Below are 19,488 nucleotides of genomic sequence, written 5' to 3'. Positions count from 1 at the left end.
TGCCATTTCTGGGGAAAAGAAATTAGGTGGCCATGTGACTTAGCGCAGACACCCCGATACCGTACGAGGTAGCGTGTTCTCGAGCTCGGGAATTTGAGGACTCCTGTTGAGATTCATTTTTACAACAATTGTGTCGTTCATCACTGTTGCGCATCCACGGCCATTATCCGATCGCCTTTCACGATAAAACCACTCCAAAAATGTAGCTATGTAGCTATGCTCACTGCAGGTTGGTTTGGGTGGATCATTTATTTATTGCTTCAGGTACATTATGCTACAGTTTCGTCATCATCGTGAAAGATTGTAGTACCCCAATTCGGCCTATTAAACCTTCTTCCTTCAGTCTTCGCAAGTTGATCCAGCGCCTGTACCTCTTCATCGTCTAAGCTGAAAATCTGTAGATTTGCCTTGATTCTTTCTTCTGTGACACTTTTCGGAATGACACTCCATCCACGGCTCACACCCCAGGACAGCAAGACTTGCGCAGACGTGCCCTTTTTCGCCTCGGCGATCTTCAAAACAACTGGGTGCGTATGAAGTGTTGAGCCTTTCCCACCAAGGGGCCCAAAAGCTGTTTGATGGATCCCATGCTTTCTGCACAACTGATTAAGCTTGTCTTGCGGCAGCAAGGGATGGAGCTCTGTCTGGTTGACTGCTGGGGCAATTTTAGCCACCTTGAGCAGCTTTTCCAAATTGACGGTCGAGAAATTGGCAACACCGATTGCTCGTGCCAGGCCTAGATCGAGGAGCTTCTCCATCTGAGCCCATGTCTTGGTAAAGTCCCAATCTTGTGCATGCGCGGTTCTGTCTTCTTTCCCAAAGTTCGCTGCCGAAGAATCGTTCGGTGGCAGTGACACTGGCCAATGCATAAGGTATAAATCAACATAGTCCAATTGGAGGTCTGTCAAAGATTTCCGAATCGCAGTCTCGACCTGCGAATGCTGCGATGACCAGAGCTTTGTTGTGATGAAAAGATCCGAACGTGGTATAGAGGTTTCTTTCAAGACTTCGGTGAGGGATTGACCAATTTCCTGCTCGTTCCAGTCTAAGAAGCGATTAGTTTACTTCCTTCAGTGAGGATGAGTAACTCACATAATGGAGCGCAGTCCAAATGCCGATATCCTGATTTAATCGCAGTCTGTACAGCTCTCCCAGCCTCTATTTTGTGTGAGTGACCGAACTTCAGAGTTCATTCTTTTTTTTTTTTTTTTTTGCGTACCTCCTGGTGCAGCTTGCCATGTTCCGAATCCCTATTAAATGTTAGGAAGAATTCGGCTGTCTGCTCAAGCATTTCACATACTACTGCGGGGATTTTGGCACCCGTATTCAGCTCGAATGTCTTTTCGTTCAAGGCCATGATTGAATAGTGGTAATCAATTGAAAAAAAAAGTGTTATGAAGAAAATAGGAATGCGAATATGGACACACTATATTCCGATGTATCTCTTTCTGCCATACATGAATGGTCCTGATCCGCTTCGGAACGTTTGCGGCTTTCTCACCGGTTCCCCATACAAGACGCACCCCCATGCCCCGATTTACTCCACACTCCGGCTTTGAGGTGTTCCTTGCGAACAGGTCCATGGCTAGCTGTGAATTGTCATCATCGCAATCACCGGTACTTTCATTGTAGCGCAGCCATTGACGCAGCCGTGCCACACAATCACAACTGCTCCAGGCGGCGACTCCTGGCCTCCTGCTCAGACTGCAGCAAAATGACAGGTACCTTTGCGACTGTTGCTGTGTCTCTGTTATCTTTTGGAGCCTTTCGATATCACTTCAGTCTAGGTGGATCTGTCTTCGAAAAGCATCTACAACGAGGTCAGGTTAATCTGTGATTGATTGTAACTTTGCCTGCTCTAATAACGGACAATACTTATAGTAAATGCTTTGCTGGCCTCAAAACACCCATGGACAACCACAAACCTGTCACCAATGATTTTCAGGACGCATCAGGGACTGTAACCTGTCTTGCTTCTCTCACACTATACGACCTTGGAGGGTTTATCATGAAGAGCGGCGTAATGATGAGCTCAAAACATGATGTCGGCTGAACAGAGATGTAAGAGGCAAGGGATATACTGGGGCAGGTTGGCAAGAGGACACTACCAGTGTGCCTACAATAAGCCAGAGAGCTTGTTATTCACAACCACTCCCCGTGAATTCTCATGAAGACAGCAGTACCACCGCCACTAATATTTACCATTATTTACAGGAGTCACATCGTTGCTACAGCGAGACTTCTAGAACCTAGACGTTCTATGAGATAGATTGCCATTATAGCTAGAGCCCTTACTGTTGTTATTACTGTGGAGACTTGTGTTTCAAATAAGTGGGCGTGCTTTTAACGTTAGCACAGATCAACTATGGCCGTAGATCTGCCCGGTCGCTATTCAGGATATCTGTGACAATCTCGGAGTGCCGTGTGTGTGTGCAGGTGGATCCCAGGACCCAGTCCCTGCCATCACCAACCAAGTAAGCTCTTTCCCATCGCGTAGAGATACATCTATCATGCAATCACCGACAAGATTATACATGATTAGGTTCTACAGCTAGAATCCTGATCTTCATGAATCAAGTAGAAAAGCACACGCATTTCGTTGGCTGAATTTCGTGGGATCATAATATTGCTCACAATGCGTTAACCGCGGTAGGATAATTTTGTACCCCGTGCTACCTCAAACATTGGTTGCCCACAGCGGACATTCTCTGAACAATTTCCTCTCTTACATCTTCTCGACCTGTACAGCCCCAGACGGCTTCTCCTCGTTGATAACCCTGTCCCCGCCGGTGATTTCCGCAACGTCGTGGCGTACTTTCTCGTCCTCGGTGGGATACGCCCGTTTCCACATAGACCAGATCGAGTTTTGAAACAGATCGTCCATAGACTCGATAGATCGGCCTTTGAGTTCTGGTAGACAGAAGAAAATGAACACGACGCCTGAGTAGGTAAGGCAGGCATAGAGAAGGAAGGTTCCCCAACCCATGTGTGTCATCATCAACGGGGTGGCCTTCGTGATTCCGAAATCGACGATCCAGTTGACAAAGAAGCAGCAGCTCATACAGAACGAACGAATCCTAGATGGGAAGATCTCGGCTGCTACAACGTAGCATGCTACAGAGTGTCCAAATGACCAACCGAAGGCATAGATGTAGATGAAGATGATGCCAACAATTCCTCCGGCCTCGGTTCCACCGCCAGCATCAGGGTTCGCAAATCGGACGTAGAGGGCGATGTAAAGCATAGCTGTAGCCTGCATCGTGGCACCGATCATAAGCGGAAGACGACGTCCTACTCGATCGACAATGAATGCGACGTAGATGATGGTAGTAGCGAGCTTGACAACACCATAAACTCCCGTCGTAAGAAGTGCCTGAGATCCGCCCTTTACACCGATCATTTCAAAGATCTCAGGAGCAACTGTATGATGTCAGTATATCTCAGTGTATAGGTACAAATCCTTGAACATACAGTAGTTGAGTGAATCAGTTCCGGTAAACTTATGGAATAGGAAGAGCATGACAGCCAAGAAAAATCGGCGCCTATTACTCGGGATGAGAGCAATATCTTTGACGACGATCCAGTAGTTACGACCAGCTGATGCTTCCTGTTCGGCATCGACTTGGGCGCAGACTTCCATGTACTCTTGTTGCAGGTAAGGGTGATCTTCTGGAAGCCCGCGGAGCTTCATCATGTTGATGAGTCCCTGTTCACGCTTGCCTCTGGCAATGAGGGCACGGGGAGTCTCGACAACGAAAGGAAGCATGAAGAACATGGCAGCACCGGGAATCAGTTGGATCTGTATGGTCCATTAGATGCTATCACTGGTAGGTATGATTGTCTTTAGAACTTACACCAAGAGCCAGTTGCCACTGCATGTTATCGTTGACATCCACATTCTTCCACCTCGACACGGCGTAGTTGACCCAAAAGGCGAGAGAAAGCGCGGTAATGATCATCAAGTTGTAGAGACATGTCATGGAACCACGAATAGACTTGGGGGAGTTCTCAGACAAGAATTGCGGTGCACCAGCAGACATAGAGCCGATTGCAACTCCTGCGAGAAATCGGCCAGCGTAGAATAATTGAAGATGGGGAACCTCTTGAAAGGCACATCCAAGGAGGTAAATCGCGCCGTAAAGCATCATGGCCCACTTTCGGCCCAGAAAATCGGCGAAGGGGGCAGAAATGAGGGCACCTGCGGCACCTCCGGCAGCCACTATAGCAAATTGATCAGTATTTTGAGACTGGAAATTCTTGAAAAGAGGTTGACGAACTCAGTGCGGCGATATTGCCTGCCCGGTGGTCTGCAGCATCCTCACTCAATCTATCAAGTCCGAAGGCACGCTTGAAAGTAGGGAGTGTAAGGACGCCGCCAATGTTTCCCTGATCGAAACCATAGGAACATCCTGCAAAGGCAATGGTGGTCGCGAGATAAGCAAGGCGCCCGTTGAAAATTTCACGGGGATCATTCCTCGCCTCAGGGGACGCCCAAATTGAAGTGCCACCGCCCATTTTCAGTTGAGGCTTGTCGTTGGAGAAGGAATAAGATTCGTGAGAAATGAAGGGGGAAGTTGAGGATCACCACAGTGGAAGAGGCGGCCTTGGTGATTCAATCTTCACGGCCTCAAGACCTTTATAGAATCGATCTGAGAGTGCCCAGCCCCAGACACGACCCCAGGTTATCAACTTGCCCCAGGATTTTCAAGCTAAAATTAAGCACTTCCCCAAAGGTTTCCCCCACATTTCGAAGCGCCGGTAAGAAGTGCGTAGTTTGTAATTCCAAGATCGGGATTTCTCCGAACCAACAAAGATCGGCGGGGTAGAACCTCGGACGGCAAGCCACGCGAAGGGAAGAATTGCGGCCACGCTTGTCTGAGTCAAGGTTGGTCTTGGATTGCTTATATGGGAAGACGCATGACAAGATTCGGAAGCTCGTTACCTCCAACATTCAAACATTTCAGACATCCTGTCCACCACTTCTTGGGCAACACCTTACTTTACCTTGAAGCTTGACTCTACCTTGAGAGCGACAAGAGTATTTTTTCTCTCCAAAACACTTGCCATTTGCCAATATGGCCAATTTCAACAGCGAGCTTGAGGTCTCACAAGACCGACCATACTTCGCCGCTAACTACATCCCGGCATCAACGGTCCAGGTGCATGCTTCAAATCTGTTGCTTCTGCCAAATGGTGACCTGCTCTGCGCTTGGTTCGGCGGATCGCAAGAGGGTCTTTCAGATATCTCGGTCCACACCTCTCGGTTACGCAAAGGTACTCGCACCTGGTCCGAGCCCCAGCGAGTCTCGGATGATGCCAACAGAAGTGAACAAAACCCTGTGCTATTCCTGAACCCAGAGACCTCCGATTTATGGATAATGTACACAGCTCAGCCGGCTGGAAATCAAGATAAAGCTGTTGTGCGCTACCGGACATCCAAAGACGAGGGAAAGACCTGGAGTGAAGCCCAAAACCTTTTCGATGACGAAGGCCTCTTCATTAGGCAGCCTATTACCATCCTCAAAGACGGTACCTGGGTTCTTCCAGCTTGGTACTGCCGCACTCCTGCTGGATTCCGCTGGATTGGCAATGACGATATTTCTGTAATCAAGTACACTCATGATAACGGCCGCACATGGCACGAGAAGGAGGTACCACGTTCAACAGGCGCTGTACACATGAACATCAAAGCTCTCCCAGATGGCACATACATTGCCCTTTATCGCTCGCGGTGGGCCGATAACGTATACACATCGCGGTCGCAGAACGGCCTAGACTGGTCTGAGCCTACCCCAACAGCACTCCCCAATCCCAATTCGGGCATTTGTTTCGAGGTGTTGTCGGACGGTCGCCTAGTTATTGTCTATAACGATTCAAAGTTCCAGGCAGGCCAATCTAAACGCGAAGGCCTTTACGATGATATCACCCCCGAAGATGACAAACGGGCGAATCAACCTGCAGAGACCAAGGAAGCTATCTGGGGAGTTCCTCGAAAGCAATTGACCGTAGGCATCAGTTCGGACGGAGGTGAGACCTGGAAGTCGAAGGTTTTACAAGAAGGCGATGGATTCTGCATGACGAACAATTCTCGAACACGAGAGAACAGGGAACTGAGTTATCCAAGTATAGTTGTTGACGGTGATGTTGTAAATGTAGCCTTCACCTTTTGGCGACAAAGAATTCGATTCAGCCGCTTTGAGGTTGGTTGGCTTGAGGCATAGAAATAGCGTGGTTCATAACAAAAGTAGATATTCCCGCGAATTCGACTTCAGTCAGTTAGATCGTCTCTTCCCTTCATTTAACTGTTTTCACTCGTGATAAATAATTGAGAAATGTGGCCTAGAGCAAATAACATTTGAAATCAACTTCATCACTAGCGTTCCGTTTTCTCTGCGAAGGCGAGAGGATAGTCCAGTCGTCCTCGGTGCTGTTCTCGAAATATCCCGCAGTAGAAAAGGGAGCCCAGACGCTCATCTTTCATAACACTTCCGTCTTTCCACGATTATAATCGAATGCTTTTGTCCATTGCAGTCATTTATTTCGATGGACAGTTGCCTGACAATACCTAGATCATGAACTGTCTGCACGATGATGTCATTCACAAGCAAGCTTACTCCACCACGCGAACCCCTTAGTTACTCCTTCGCCTGGATGGCTACTCTACTCTTACCCCCTTGCGACGATCTGAGGCGCACCAGACCAAATACACGGTTCTGGTAATGAACTTGCATTTTCATCTCCTACCAACGTTGGTGTTTGCATCCACTGATGGCTGTACATGCATCCCTTGTTACATCTCGCATCTAAGCCCCCACCTTAGTCATTGCAAATTGTGGCGCTTCCCACGTTATAGGCCAGAGGGGCTGAGTTTCTGCTGACACCTCATTGGCATTGGCATTGGGGATTCTGTGTACCTGGTTTCGTTTCTCCTCATCTAGAGAACTTTCTTACCTTCGTCTGTTGATGCAATACACTATCGGTCTCTACATTGCCTGCCATGTCTTTACCAAACCAAGACCATTGGTCTAGTGTAAAAACCTCTTCACATACTTCGCTAGGCGCAACATCATCGGAGCCAGGAGATCATCGCACTTCCACCCATTCTACAGACGGTTTTAGGCAACATAGACAGAATGCCACGATATCGTCGGTGGCCTATGTTCAGCCGTATGTCGCAAGCCCGCCAGTAATACCGGAACTCGCTGCACCGGCCCCTCCAGCACTCCCGACCTCTACATCAGCCAAACAGTTGAATGAAGACGAGCTACTGGCGCGCAAACTACTTCAGATGGAAATAGAAGAAGCACAAGGATTATCACGTGTGAGATCTACTAGTAGTACGAGTCAAGGTGCATCGCAGATACCAATGAGTGCTACATCCACCATGCTCGGTGAAACCCATCTGAACTCACCAATCTCAAGACAGCACACATTGCATGTTTCGTCCAAGTACGGTCCAGATCATTATGCACAAGCTGCTCAACTACAGCAATCACCAACAGCCAATGCAGCAGAACTTGCGCCAGAAGTTGTCCAGACTCCAAGACAACCTACTAGCCCATGCGATGTGGCCCCCGAAGTCGTGACAGGACCTGCACATCAACACCACGTTCACACAAGTACGCTGAGAAATCCGAGTAATCAACCGCCTCCACCATCGGATCACATTGCCACATCCCAGTACTTGGAGACACATCATCAAGTTCCATATCCACCTCAATGGATCCTCCCACCAGCGGTAGCTACATTCCACAGCCATTCCATCTACGGGCCTAAAGCGGATTGGTTAGAGTCTCCCGAAGCTGTCATTTGGGGTACTGCCCGAAGGTCTGAAAAGGGTAGAGGAAAGTCACTTCCTACTTACTATTTCACGTGCAAGAAGAAAGGCGGTAGTCTCAGAGCCCCACGATATCAGTGGTCGATGACAAACCCGATTGCTGAGAAGAAGGCCGATAAGACCAAAGAGCTTTTCAAATATGAACTCAGGTTAGACCCTGTAACGAACAAAAGGAAGACCGAGACGTTGGTTCCTATCAAGGGCCGGGATCTTCTACCGACGTATGTTCATGCGATCAACTACGACAGTCTCAATTTCATCGGCCCCGACGGAAAACGATACAAATGGGTTACCCACGCTCCAGTGAACTCTTTCAATCTATCCAGATACGATACTCTACGACATGCCCTTTTCGTTTCAACAATTACCAATGGCAACCAAGATCCGCTGTTTGGGCAGATTGTAGCTGATCATGCGTACTGGGATGGTTACAACAACCCGGATTATGTGCATTCAGGTATAGAATGCGGCGGCTGCACTATGAAGCCCATCATTGGAACACGGTGGGGATGCAAGGTCTGCGAGAGTCACGATGTTTGCGATGATTGTAGGCGAGCGAATCTGTCAGTGTTGCCGGCATGCCAGTTCACCCGCTTTTCGTTGCCTGACGAAACATTACATATTCGGTCTTCGAGGGTAGATGTGCCCATGGTTGTTGCAACTTTGCAGATACTGAAAGACTGGGAGAAGCACACTTTACGGACGCAAAAAGCACAATACCCTAATGATTTTGCGGCAAGTGTTGCTGAAGCAAGAAAGCATGATCTGGGAGCGTTAAGTTACTGGGAAGCAGGTGATATTCAGACGAGAATGAAAATGCCGAGAGATGAATTGAGTGGACCAAAAGCAATGCTGGTGGAGTTCTTAAAGGGTGGTGCCGAATTGTCAAGCGCCGTAGTTGATGCATCTGGTACGTCTCTTGGCGGCGGTGACTTTGGCGGCGGTGACAGTGGTGGTGGAGGGCATGGTGGCGGCGGCGGAGATGGTTAAGCTGCCAATTCTTTCAATCGTGATTGGGAAGGTTGTTGTATTTACTACGTATGTAGTAGAACTACTTGCATTAAGCATAACCACCTATCAAAGATGTTTGGCCTGGGACATTTCACAGAAGAAATTTTGGTAATTTTGACTTGTATTCAACAATTCTCGCAGATGGGAAACGAATACAAAACTGTGCCTGTCTATGAGCTATTTTGTTCCACTCATAGCGGAGGAGAGAATTGTTCTCAAAGACAAAAATATTATGTATTACAAATTTACACCATCGTTAAGTCAAAGCTATTGAGTTACTCAAAAGCCTCAGACACACTTTAAATTATACACTTGATGCAAATTATTCCGTGAGAACCCGGAACCAAGTGATATATCAAAGTAACGCTGCGCTTTAATGTTCGTTCAAGGAAGCATAACTCCAGATCGGCCCCAGCTTCTGCACCGCTATCAATGTACCGTACCCACTTGTACCCCATGGAGATCGACCGAAACCCCAGGAATCCTTTCAAGTTGAAATGAAAACAAGCATAAACAAACAAATCAATTGGTTGAATAGTTGCACGGCGATTCAGTAGTTTTCTATGTCTCGGTGCGAAGTCCGGATGCCCTGTTTGCCACTACGGCCAGAACGGCGCGAGTTGGGCTCAACCAATAGAAGGCGAAGAACCCCGAAAAGAACGTTCCGCGCACCGGAAAGGTGAGCGGTGACAGTAATGCAACAAGCAGCATATGCCGATTTCCCCATATTTTGCTTTGGCTCCTTTTCTTTTGCCCTAGACCCAGATCGATTTCTTCCGAGGTTCTTTTGTTGTTCAACTTTCGCATTCGTGAACTTCGTACTTTTCAGTTTCTTCAATCGAACTAATCATCGAGAGCAATTCACATTGGTCTACAAGGAAGAAATCATCATGGATTCTAAGCAGACACTATCCCTTGATGATATCAAAGCGCACAATAGTCCTGAAGACTGTTGGATAGTGGTTGGGGAGAAAGTCTGGGATGTCACTGACTTTCTGAGTGTACACCCAGGAGGTTCTGAAGGTATTTCATTTCCAAAGTCGTTCACAGACCTCGAATCTAATCTTCTACTGTAGTCATTCTCAAATATGCCGGCGGCGATGCAACGGAAGCTTACAATGAGATTCATGCCCCTGGCATGCTTGAGGAAACCCTCGAGGAGGGCAAGTTTATTGGCGATTTACTCCCTTCCAGCGACGTGCCACCCTCATCCACAATCGAGGAAGCTGTTGAAGCAGAAAACTCACCACCTCGAATCCAAACGAAGGCGCAAGTGCCAATCCAGATTCCTCATCAGGTTCCGGATGTCTACGAAAAGCCACACCTCCATTCCCTCATATCCGCAGCCGATTTCCGAGAGGTTGCGAAGCACACGTTGACGCCGAAAGCATGGGCCTTCTACTCCAGTGCTGCCACAGACCTTGTGACGTACACACAGAACAAGGCTCTTATACGCCGTGTCATGATCAGACCTCGTATATTGCGGGATGTCAAACATGTTTCGACAAAGCGTAAGATTTTGGGCTGCGACTCCGATGTCCCATTTTTCATATCGCCCGCTGCGATGGCAAGACTCGCACACCCCGACGGAGAGTGTGCGCTCGCACGCGGATCAGGGAATGAGGGCATTGTACAATGTATCAGCAGTAATGCATCATACCCCTTGTCTGCCATCGTAAAGTCGGGGAAGAAAGATCAGCCATTCTTCTTACAACTATACGTCAATTCGGATCGATCAAAAACAGCAGAACTCCTGAAGAAGGCTGCTGCGCTAGGCATCAAGGGAGTCTTCGTCACTGTCGATGCACCAGTGCCTGGAAAACGTGAAGCCGATGAAAGGATAGCTGCTGAGGCTGTTGCAAGTGCAATTTCCGGCGCTGTGGCCAGTAATGATAAGAAGGGTGGAGGGATGGGGAGATTGATGGCCCAGTACGTCGAAAAGAGTTTGATCTGGAAGGATATCCAATGGATCAAGGATGTATCCGGATTACCAGTGGTCCTGAAGGGTGTTCAGAGTGCCGCCGACGCGATACTTGCCTCCGAGTTTGGCGCATCAGGCGTTATGCTAAGCAATCATGGTGGCCGTTCTCTTGATGGGTAAGTGATGGAGAAGCTCTGTTCTCATGTCAATTGCTAACATTGGTACAGTGCGCAACCTTCGATTCTGGTGTTGTTAGAATTGCACAGAATTTGTCCAGACATCTTTGATAAGCTCGACATTTACATCGATGGTGGTTTTGAACGTGGCTCTGATATACTGAAAGCCATTGCACTTGGTGCAACGGCTGTTGGTATCGGCAGGCCATACTTGTATTCATTGACATATGGGCAAGAGGGAGTCGAACATATAACACAAAGTAAGCCTGCCATCGTTCGATTGACGTGATGATGCTAACAGTACTATAGTTTTGAAGGATGAGCTCGAGACATCACTGCGTCTTTGCGGCCTTACAGATATCAACCAGGCCCACCCTGGCTTGATAAACACGCAGGACATCGATCATATGGTCGCGACTAGCTCAGCCCATCCATACATCCAATGGAGACCACGTGCTAAGATGTAAATTCTCGATCATGATCCGGCCGGTGTCCTGATACGTTGGACGAAACAATATCCTATAGACACATGTATTTTTTAAGTGAGATGATTTGTCTCACAACATCAACTCAATTTGCCATCCAATCTAAATTCTAATGTTTTCCCAAATGACACCGTGAAAATGAATCTCTGACAATCACAGTAAGATTTATAATAGAGAGATGACATATCTGCGAATGCGGTAGACGCATGCAAGCCATGTTATCCGTTTCTTAGCTCACATGTAGACATCAATTGTCTAAACCTTTTAATGCTCGTGTGATGGTATGGATATCCAGCAGAACGCACCACACAGCCTATATCCAATAGACGGCCGCTGTGTGGGATTCAAGCACCCTAAGCTTCCGCCACCCGAAGACCTGAGTAGTGTTTCCAGACTACGCACCCCTCAGCGAGTCATCCATTGTGTAGAGCGGCATTCTCTCCGTCACCCTCCATACCAACGTAACCCCACAAATCCCCTGCCCGCGGTTGCTATTCCGAATAGCGTGTCACCTGCGGCCGATTAGGATTCCGATGATAATCTGTCGTGACCTAAAAGTCGGAATGCTGCTGCTTTCTTTCTTACACACTCACATCTTCATCAGCAAACACACACCCTGCTGGCATCCTCCAAATTTACACGATCCCACGAGTTCCAAATAGAAACTTTGAAGAATATGGCCATCACAAAGTCAAACATCCCACCGAAGGCGCAAAAGCTGCCGCCGGGTGTATACACTCCAGTGATTTCTCTCTACAAACCTACGAAAACACAAGAGCTCGATCTCGATGCTATGTACAAGCATGCGCAATATCTAGTTCGAGGTGGAATGCACGGTCTCGTGTACCAAGGTATGGTATTTCCCCTCGATCTACCGACTGCCATCTAATGGAGTCTAGGCACAAATGGTGAAGCCGTGCTTCTCACAAGAGAAGAGAGAATACAAGCTCTCAAAACCGCACGACGCGCCGTGACTGATCTTGGTGTGCCCGAGTACCCTATCGTTGCTGGAATCAGCGCGGAGAGCACAAACACCTCCATAGAGTTGGCCAAAGATGCCGCGGAAGCAGGAGCAAGCTTTGCCCTACTTCTCCCTCCCAGCTACTGGACCAAAGCCATTAGCGAAGAGGCATTGCACAAGTTTTTCCGAGATGTCGCAGACGAATCTCCTCTACCTCTTGTTTTGTACAATGTAAGTGGCCTACTACATCTTTCGAGCACGCGATCATAATATCTGACTGATTATGATGCAGTTTCCCCAAGTCACGCCAGGACAAGATCTTACATCGGACGATTTGATCGCCCTTGCTCAACATCCCAATATCGTTGCCACAAAGCTTACCTGCGCCAACGTCGGTAAAGCTATCCGAGTCACATCCAAATTCACACCCGAGCAATTCACCGTGTTTGGCGGTTCTTCCGACTTCCTCTTTCCTACACTCGAGGCCGGAGGCTCAGGCTGCGTTGCTGCTCTCGGCAACGTCTTTCCAAAATCCACGTCCAAATTGTATGATCTATGGGTAGCTGGGGAGAAGGAACAGGCACGAGCCCTCCAGGACGTTGTAGCAAATGCCGAGTGGGCCTGCAAAAAGGGAGTTGTTCTTACAAAATTCGGTGCCGGCCACTTTGTTGGCCCGAAGATTGGTGTCAAAGCTGAAGCTTTCCACCCCCGAAGGCCGTATCTGCCTCCAGCTGAGAAGGCACAGAAATGGACAGTGGATATTATGGGCGTGCTTCTCGATGAGGAGGAGAAAATTCCGGACAAGACTTTTGGAGTAAATGGAGCGAAGTAAAGACACAAAAGTAATCACGATGTAATGAGGATATCCTAGCACAAGAGAAAAAAATGATTCAATAATCACATACATGATTTTCTTCAAACTTCCTGATTGTTAATACTTTGAATTCTGTTGCCCTTATAACAGAGTGACTTGATGGCCCAAACGCCCTCCCTGTGTTGTATCGATGGCACGTGATGAGGATGACTCAGCAACATCGGAGCTCTATGAATGAAGCCACCTTTGTCCGGAGATGAGCTGCTATTGTTCTTTACAACTCAAGTTTTTGTTAGAGTGCAACTACACGATGGCAGTCAAGGGGAATATCTCTTGGGACACCATAGGCCCATTTGTGGTGTGGCAGTTCCTAATTCCCATGGTCGGTATTCGCTATAACTCTTCTGAACATAACAAACTAACAAGAGGCAGTCGGCGTCCTGGATCCAGTCGATTCTATACAGCATTTTTATTCGCGCGGGCGATCCGAAGCCACAGCCTGGCTCCCCTCGATTCATTCGGCACCGGCGACAGCTTCTCATGGCCATATACGCTGCATACTTTGTGTTTACGATCTACGAGGCGGACTTTGAGCTGCAGCGAGCAGGCAACGCATACGCAGACCTCGGGGTCCCGATCAACGTGGACGAGGGTGGACTACAATCGCGATTCAGGAAACTCACCGTACGCTTTCATCCGGATAAAGTTGGACCGAATGTGGATCGCGAAAAGGCGAATGATTTCTTTGTCCACCTGAAACATGCAAGAGATACGATCCTCGACCCGGCAAAGCGTTTCGCGTACGATAGATTTGGTCCTACTATATTCAAAGGCTGCACCCATTGCCTCACTATCGGCGAATTTACATCGCATTCCCTTCTAGTGACTCTCTACACATACGGCGCGCTTTTGATATTCCTTGGTGGTGCGAATAGTCTGGGATATTTCAAGGATGGCGCGTACTGGAGATACCTGGCCCTCCTAGGCATGGCGACATACGAGATCCGAACAGCGCTACGTCCAGACCACCCAACGTTTCTCGCAAAATACCTGAACCCTTTGGTGGTCTCCATGGGCTGGCGGCCTGCCTATCTGCCCTTTCAAGCTACTTCAATTATTCGCAAGGCTGCGCTGTCTGCGGCACAGTTCCTCGGACTTCTGATTCCGTTGTATCGTGACGATCCTCAGAGACCAACCAAAGTCACCGAGGACTCCGAAGAAGCGCGGCACAAACAAGTCGATCGACTTGAAGCCTTTGTCCAGGAATCTGCGCTGGACGCAAATCGGCTGCTGGAGCTGGAGTCTATGCCATATCGTGAGAATGAACAGCTCAAGACCGAGTTGCGGCAAGCACTAAAAAGGTACATGGTGCAGAATGTTGTTCACAGCCAGAAAATAGTGCGCAATGCCATGGGCGAAAGTCTACAGAGACGCCGAGCGGGTGCGCCCGCTGGCGCGAAGGGTACCACATGAGTTGGCCAGTGCCTATTTCATCTCTTAGTCAGTCTAGATACCCTTTCAATACATGATTTACATTTTGCATTTAGTTTTCAATCTGTTTCATTGATAATGTAGCAAAGAATGGTGTTTCCTCTTGTGCAACAGTAATGGCTTTGAGTGAAGCGTTAAAGTCTACCCTGGTACAAATGGTACAGAGACCACTGGTTAATCATGTCCTAGACGCCGCCTCTCTCAAACGATGAACCCAAAGACTATCAAAAGATAAAAAATGAAAACCTCAAAACCTCAAAACCTCAAAACCCAAAATCCCAAAATCCGAAAACGCCCTTGCAAATATGCGCGATGCGTGTCAACCAGGACGTGGTCATATGTTGATTACCTCCCATCGATTTAAGTTGATTATCTCGAGAACCGAGATATCAATCTTCGTAAGCGTACATCCTGGCAGTCTTGTCCTCCCTGTTCTTCTTAAGGTTCTTGGATTCGAATTTCTTGGCATGCTTGTAGCCCAGAGTGTACTTTCGATTATACGATGCCTCTGCCTTCGCTTCGCCCCTTGCCAATCGTGCATCGACGGTCTCCTGTTCCGTTCTGGCTGCCTCCATGGCCGCTTCTTCGAGATTGTCTTGCTCAGCGAGCCATACTTGTTTGCCTTTGCCCTTTCCCTTTCCCTTGCCCCTGCCTTTTCTCGAGTGCTGGTCAGAAGAATCGTCATCATTTTGGTCGGGGGTCTTCTCGATCATCTCGGTCAGATCGTTGCGGATGTCTTCCAGGAGGTCGGCAACTTCCTTGAAGAGTAACGCGAACGACTCGTTGGAACCGGGGGCAGGCCGATTTGGGAGAGAATCTGGGAGAGCAGCCTCTCCTTGATCATGATTTGGAGTGGAGATAGTGGAAAGCATCTTGGCGATATGGATTTCGATGCCAGTCTTGAGCTCAGAGAATTGTTAGGGGTATGTTTGAGCGATTGTAAGTCGTTTCTCAGGATCGCAAGTCGTGTGTGCGTTGTCTCGCGATGCGTTGTGCTCGTCGTTTGATGAAGATGAGATGTGCAACCGAGTGACGAAGCTCGACTGCTACGGATAGAAGCTGTAGGGAATCGGTTTATCTTTATAGGCGCTGTGGCCGCCCAGTTCCGTAGTATTGGTTTGGGAACCAATGGTGAAAATGTTGCTTTTGAATATGTTGGGTTGGCGGTTTTGCGGTACGCTTCGTCACTCTGCTCCTATCAATATTGGCTCGTGACCAGGGGAGCCAGACTACTAACAGCTTTCTTATACAAAATCCAAAAGAATAAGCGTAGTGGGCGAGTAGACATAGTAGATAGCGAGTTGTTCTGTGTGTGTTTGGTTGCCTTTGCGGTGTTGGGAAAGGGTGCGATGATTTGTATTGGTGGTCGACTGCCCCAACGTCAATGATTCATTCAAGAGTGGCAGTCCATTCAATCTGCATCGCTCCTGCAATATTTTAGACACTTGCATCCATCTCCATGTGATCGTATCTGGGACGTACGTTATTTCGTTCACGGGCGGGGAAGGACCTGTCGCCCTATCGAACGCAACTTGTGACTTAATTCATCCTAGGGATATTCAGACTGATTACGAACACACGATTCGGTCTCGCATGCATTTGTTGGATATAACCTGAAGATCACCGAATGCTCATCCAAGCGTATACTCCTCGTTCTTGATGGCCTCATCCCGGATCATGAATCATGGATAGTCTGTTGCTATCGCAATGGTTTAGTCGGAGTCCAAAAGCTCACATGCATGTAGCGATTGTGAGAAATGTAGTGGAGAATCAGACCGGAATATCCCCATGCTCATCGATAGCAGGCCTGGAAATTGTCGAGCGGGCCGCGTAGAGATAAATATCTTTCGTACAACGCGACAGAGGATGACACTCTGCGACTACAATCTCGACAGACAATACCGTTTATTGGCATAAAGCAGGACACAAGGACAGGCATTTCTCTTGACCACCCCTCGCTCCTCCCTCTGGGCGAAGTTTTCATCCGACAACGGTCGTTCTGCCCTCTATCGTAAGATGTTGACAACACTAGGAAACTCGTCACAATGCCTGCCTACTTCAGGCACAGAAGATACAGAGGGTTGGCACGTCGGGCTGGCCACCTGCTAACTTCATGTATGTTCTATACCTAAAGTATCTATGTAAGAGTGTACTGTAGTCAGTAAACAACCTTGACTGCTCGCGACGAACCTTGCAAAGGCGCTGTTGTGGTCATAAAATACTAGTAGGGGGCCAGCCTGACGTGCCAACCCTCTGCAGTATCGTACTCGAAGTGGATCATTACTCGTAGTTCTGTCATATTAAAATCATGATGCTCAGCCTACGCTTGGTATTCTTTTTGGTGCATTTTCCCTTAGCCTGCAAAATTATGCCACCTTTGCTGGGGCTAAAGCCATGAAGAAAGCCATCGTCGGAGACTCCTCGTCGGTACCATGCTGGTCCATTCCTGTGTTAAGCTCCACACAAGACGTCGTTTCTAGAGGTTGTACAAGGCACCAGGCGTAATTGCCTTTCCGAGAGAGTGCATGCTGTTGTAGACATTGAAATTGCGTCAAGGACGGATTGGCAGCCTCAGAACGGTGGGTGGGCTCTCAAACAGGACTGGAAGGATTCGAAGTCAGCAATTCGAGGTCAGCACTGCGGATCATACACCGACTGCATATTCCTCCTCGCTTGATGGCGCCACCATATTCGACAGGTCGCCTCAAGTGAATCTAGCTAGCGACTTCGTTGCATGCAGGAACACATCTACAGAAACCATTTTTTGCTGCGGGAAGCCATGGGCAGGAATTTGACCGTCAGAAGATCTGTGAATTATTGGTTGTTGAGGTGAGCAGCACTATCGCACGTGCAAATATTCAGTGTATTACTTCCTCCCTAAATTGACTTTTATATCTTGAATAACCAGTTGTATGTAGCAGAATAATTAACACTCCCATAAGTTTGCAAGGACAGTTGACAGTAGCAATAGATCGAGTAGCGCCTGACGGGTGTGTTTGCGGCGAGGATCGTCCGTGGGAGCGCCGAACGGTAAGGCATCGTTCGTCTACTGGGCGCCCAGATAGCCTCGCACCCTAAATTCGCGCTCCTTTCCAGGAGCGTCCGACCGCCTTGCGAATGCAGAATGCTCAACTCTAACGAAGATTCTACAATGCTACATCAAACATACGGACATCTTGACCTATCAAAGCAGGGAAACACCTGCTGTATAATCTTCATTGCGTGTAGATCCACCGATCCAGGCTAGCTCCCGCGCAAATCTTACATTGCTTGTATACGCCCCACCGTTAATCCCCAAGATGACACTTTTGCAAACAGCATCCTCGACAACACATATTCCCCCAAAACGGAACTCTCGAAAATGATTCCTACTACGGCCATGCTCCTCCAAGCCTCCTGCCAGCTCCACTGCCTTGGCTCCATCTTCCACGTTTCTCCAATCGGACAATTCTCTGGAACAACAGAGTTGAGGCTGGCACCAGAGGAAGTCCTACCTCCTCATCGTTGACCCATACGTAGACGTATTGGACCTAGAACAACACATTCACCAGATGACCAAATCATCGAGAAGAGCAGATATGTTTCTTCCCATAAGTTCGAAGGGACATATAAGGCAATGGCTCGCTAGTGTCGAAACGTTCCATCTCACTCACTCTCTCCACACTCCTCCACTACTACATCCTCCCCCCTTCCCTCTTTGGTTTTTTTTTATAGATTTGCTTTTGTCTATCGTTTGTTTAGAAATCTAGACTTTTCTTGAGCTGGACTCAATTCATTCTTTCTTTTACATCGCATCCATATACTGCAGCTGAAGCTAGCAGGCAACCACCATGCGTCTCGACAAGTCATATATCTTGTTTCTGGCAACTTTGCCTGCCGTGCAGGTCCTCGCGGCCCCGGCCCAATATACCGACTTAGAGCCAGTCCGACGCGAAGATGGTCTTCTTCCCAGGCTCGAAGCTGCTGTAGCCCAGGTTGGGCATATGTTCCAGAAGCGTAAGGGCGACAAGGACAAGGACAAGGACAAGGACAGTGACAAGGATAAGGACAAGGGAGCATCCAGTGCCGGTGGTGCTGCGACAAGCGGAAATGGTGCACCATCAGCAACAGGAGGGGCCGCTACTACCTCCGAAAAAGGTTCATCGGCTGCTAGTTCTGCGGATGCTACTTCTGCGGCTTCTGCTTCTTCGGGCTCCCACTCCTCTTCAGCCACTTCATCCTCTACATCATCCTCTGCATCTGCAGAGGGTACAGCAGCACAAAACGAGCCTGGAAGTGGCCCTCAAATCAACCTTCCCGCCCTTCCCGAGTCTATCCCAAGTTACCTCATTCCTGGCGGCGGAAGTGCTACTGCCACTGATGCTACTGGAGAGGCTACTGGAGAGGCTACCGCTGAGGCTACTGGAGAGGCTACCGCTGAGGCCACTGAGACTGGCGAGGCTACCGCTGAGGCTACTGGCGAGGCTACCGCTGAGGCTACTGGCGAAGCTACAGCTGAGGCTACCGGCGAGGCCACTGGGACTGGCGAGGCCACCGCTGAGGCTACTGGCGAAGCTACAGCTGAGGCTACCGGCGAGGCCACTGAGACTGGCGAGGCTACCGCGGAGGCTACTGGCGAAGCTACAGCCGAGGCCACTGAGACTGGCGAAGCTACGGCCGAGGCCACTGGAGAGGCCACTGAGACTGGGGAGGCGACCGCTGAGGCTACTGGCGAGGCCACTGAGACTGGCGAAGCTACAGCTGAGGCTACTGGTGAAGCTACAGCTGAAGCTACTGGCGAGGCCACTGAGAC

The 19,488-nt window shown here is 48.7% G+C and overlaps 8 protein-coding genes across 8 annotated transcripts in view; 6 read left to right on the top strand and 2 right to left on the bottom strand.

Annotated features, from left to right (window-relative positions):
• Window positions 1–11: 11 nt before the first annotated feature.
• BU24DRAFT_440448 (uncharacterized protein) lies at window positions 12–4,654 on the bottom strand. The gene is made up of 8 exons (XM_033530371.1): window positions 4,323–4,654; window positions 3,897–4,276; window positions 3,472–3,799; window positions 2,816–3,420; window positions 1,301–1,426; window positions 1,220–1,250; window positions 1,093–1,158; window positions 12–1,045 (listed from the first exon to the last, which is right to left on the bottom strand). The coding sequence occupies exons 1-8, from the start codon at window positions 4,513–4,515 to the stop codon at window positions 270–272; spliced, it is 2,505 nt and encodes an 834-aa protein (XP_033385832.1). The 5' UTR covers window positions 4,516–4,654; the 3' UTR covers window positions 12–269.
• A 206-nt stretch (window positions 4,655–4,860) lies between these two features.
• On the top strand, window positions 4,861–6,508 carry BU24DRAFT_388805 (glycoside hydrolase family 33 protein). Its single transcript, XM_033525019.1, has one exon. It carries the CDS (start codon window positions 5,076–5,078, stop codon window positions 6,219–6,221), a length of 1,146 nt encoding a protein of 381 aa, XP_033385831.1. The 5' UTR covers window positions 4,861–5,075; the 3' UTR covers window positions 6,222–6,508.
• Window positions 6,509–6,677: 169 nt separating this feature from the next.
• On the top strand, window positions 6,678–8,971 carry BU24DRAFT_420532 (uncharacterized protein). Its single transcript, XM_033527498.1, has one exon. The coding sequence runs from the start codon at window positions 6,998–7,000 to the stop codon at window positions 8,825–8,827; it is 1,830 nt and encodes a 609-aa protein (XP_033385830.1). The 5' UTR covers window positions 6,678–6,997; the 3' UTR covers window positions 8,828–8,971.
• Window positions 8,972–9,708: 737 nt separating this feature from the next.
• Window positions 9,709–11,412, top strand: BU24DRAFT_388801 (cytochrome b2; the record flags this gene model as incomplete). Its single annotated transcript, XM_033525018.1, has 4 exons — window positions 9,709–9,871; window positions 9,925–10,945; window positions 10,997–11,205; window positions 11,255–11,412. Exons 1-4 carry the CDS (start codon window positions 9,739–9,741, stop codon window positions 11,410–11,412), a joined length of 1,521 nt encoding a protein of 506 aa, XP_033385829.1. The 5' UTR covers window positions 9,709–9,738.
• Window positions 11,413–11,981: 569 nt separating this feature from the next.
• Window positions 11,982–13,270, top strand: BU24DRAFT_367392 (dihydrodipicolinate synthase). Its single transcript, XM_033524345.1, has 3 exons — window positions 11,982–12,281; window positions 12,330–12,622; window positions 12,684–13,270. Exons 1-3 carry the CDS (start codon window positions 12,107–12,109, stop codon window positions 13,221–13,223), a joined length of 1,008 nt encoding a protein of 335 aa, XP_033385828.1. The 5' UTR covers window positions 11,982–12,106; the 3' UTR covers window positions 13,224–13,270.
• Window positions 13,271–13,477: 207 nt separating this feature from the next.
• Window positions 13,478–14,746, top strand: BU24DRAFT_420530 (uncharacterized protein). The gene is made up of 2 exons (XM_033527497.1): window positions 13,478–13,587; window positions 13,638–14,746. The coding sequence occupies exons 1-2, from the start codon at window positions 13,516–13,518 to the stop codon at window positions 14,676–14,678; spliced, it is 1,113 nt and encodes a 370-aa protein (XP_033385827.1). The 5' UTR covers window positions 13,478–13,515; the 3' UTR covers window positions 14,679–14,746.
• Window positions 14,747–15,046: 300 nt separating this feature from the next.
• BU24DRAFT_151802 (uncharacterized protein) lies at window positions 15,047–16,263 on the bottom strand. Its single transcript, XM_033521269.1, has 3 exons — window positions 16,179–16,263; window positions 15,934–16,123; window positions 15,047–15,885 (listed from the first exon to the last, which is right to left on the bottom strand). Exons 2-3 carry the CDS (start codon window positions 15,982–15,984, stop codon window positions 15,415–15,417), a joined length of 522 nt encoding a protein of 173 aa, XP_033385826.1. The 5' UTR covers window positions 15,985–16,123; window positions 16,179–16,263; the 3' UTR covers window positions 15,047–15,414.
• Window positions 16,264–18,526: 2,263 nt separating this feature from the next.
• BU24DRAFT_478558 (uncharacterized protein) overlaps window positions 18,527–19,488 on the top strand; it is a gene marked incomplete at its 5' end in the record, with an annotated part of 2,500 nt that continues 1,538 nt past the window's right edge. Inside the window, one exon of the mRNA XM_033533037.1 lies at window positions 18,527–19,448. Coding sequence (XP_033385825.1) covers window positions 18,527–19,448 — 922 coding nt within the window. The remainder of the gene's footprint in view (window positions 19,449–19,488) is intronic.

This window comes from Aaosphaeria arxii, assembly GCF_010015735.1.
Source record: "Aaosphaeria arxii CBS 175.79 unplaced genomic scaffold BU24scaffold_3, whole genome shotgun sequence".
NCBI classification, from domain to species: domain Eukaryota; kingdom Fungi; phylum Ascomycota; class Dothideomycetes; order Pleosporales; genus Aaosphaeria; species Aaosphaeria arxii.
The sequence above is the reverse complement of the archived record's forward strand: the minus strand, read 5'-3'. Positions and strand labels throughout refer to the sequence as shown.

Coding starts and splice junctions, on each gene's coding strand:
- BU24DRAFT_440448 (XM_033530371.1), bottom strand. CDS start 4,515: ATGGGCGGTGGCACTTCAATTTGGGCGTCCCCTGAGGCGAGGAATGAT. Junction 3,421..3,471: donor AACTGATTCACTCAACTACT/GTATGTTCAAGG, acceptor GACATCATACAG/TTGCTCCTGAGATCTTTGAA. Junction 1,427..2,815: donor ATCCCACCGAGGACGAGAAA/GTACGCCACGAC, acceptor ATCGGAATATAG/TGTGTCCATATTCGCATTCC.
- BU24DRAFT_388805 (XM_033525019.1), top strand. CDS start 5,076: ATGGCCAATTTCAACAGCGAGCTTGAGGTCTCACAAGACCGACCATAC.
- BU24DRAFT_420532 (XM_033527498.1), top strand. CDS start 6,998: ATGTCTTTACCAAACCAAGACCATTGGTCTAGTGTAAAAACCTCTTCA.
- BU24DRAFT_367392 (XM_033524345.1), top strand. CDS start 12,107: ATGGCCATCACAAAGTCAAACATCCCACCGAAGGCGCAAAAGCTGCCG. Junction 12,282..12,329: donor GCACGGTCTCGTGTACCAAG/GTATGGTATTTC, acceptor AATGGAGTCTAG/GCACAAATGGTGAAGCCGTG. Junction 12,623..12,683: donor TACCTCTTGTTTTGTACAAT/GTAAGTGGCCTA, acceptor ATTATGATGCAG/TTTCCCCAAGTCACGCCAGG.
- BU24DRAFT_420530 (XM_033527497.1), top strand. CDS start 13,516: ATGGCAGTCAAGGGGAATATCTCTTGGGACACCATAGGCCCATTTGTG. Junction 13,588..13,637: donor GGCAGTTCCTAATTCCCATG/GTCGGTATTCGC, acceptor AACAAGAGGCAG/TCGGCGTCCTGGATCCAGTC.
- BU24DRAFT_151802 (XM_033521269.1), bottom strand. CDS start 15,984: ATGTCTACTCGCCCACTACGCTTATTCTTTTGGATTTTGTATAAGAAA. Junction 15,886..15,933: donor GGATTTTGTATAAGAAAGCT/GTTAGTAGTCTG, acceptor TGATAGGAGCAG/AGTGACGAAGCGTACCGCAA.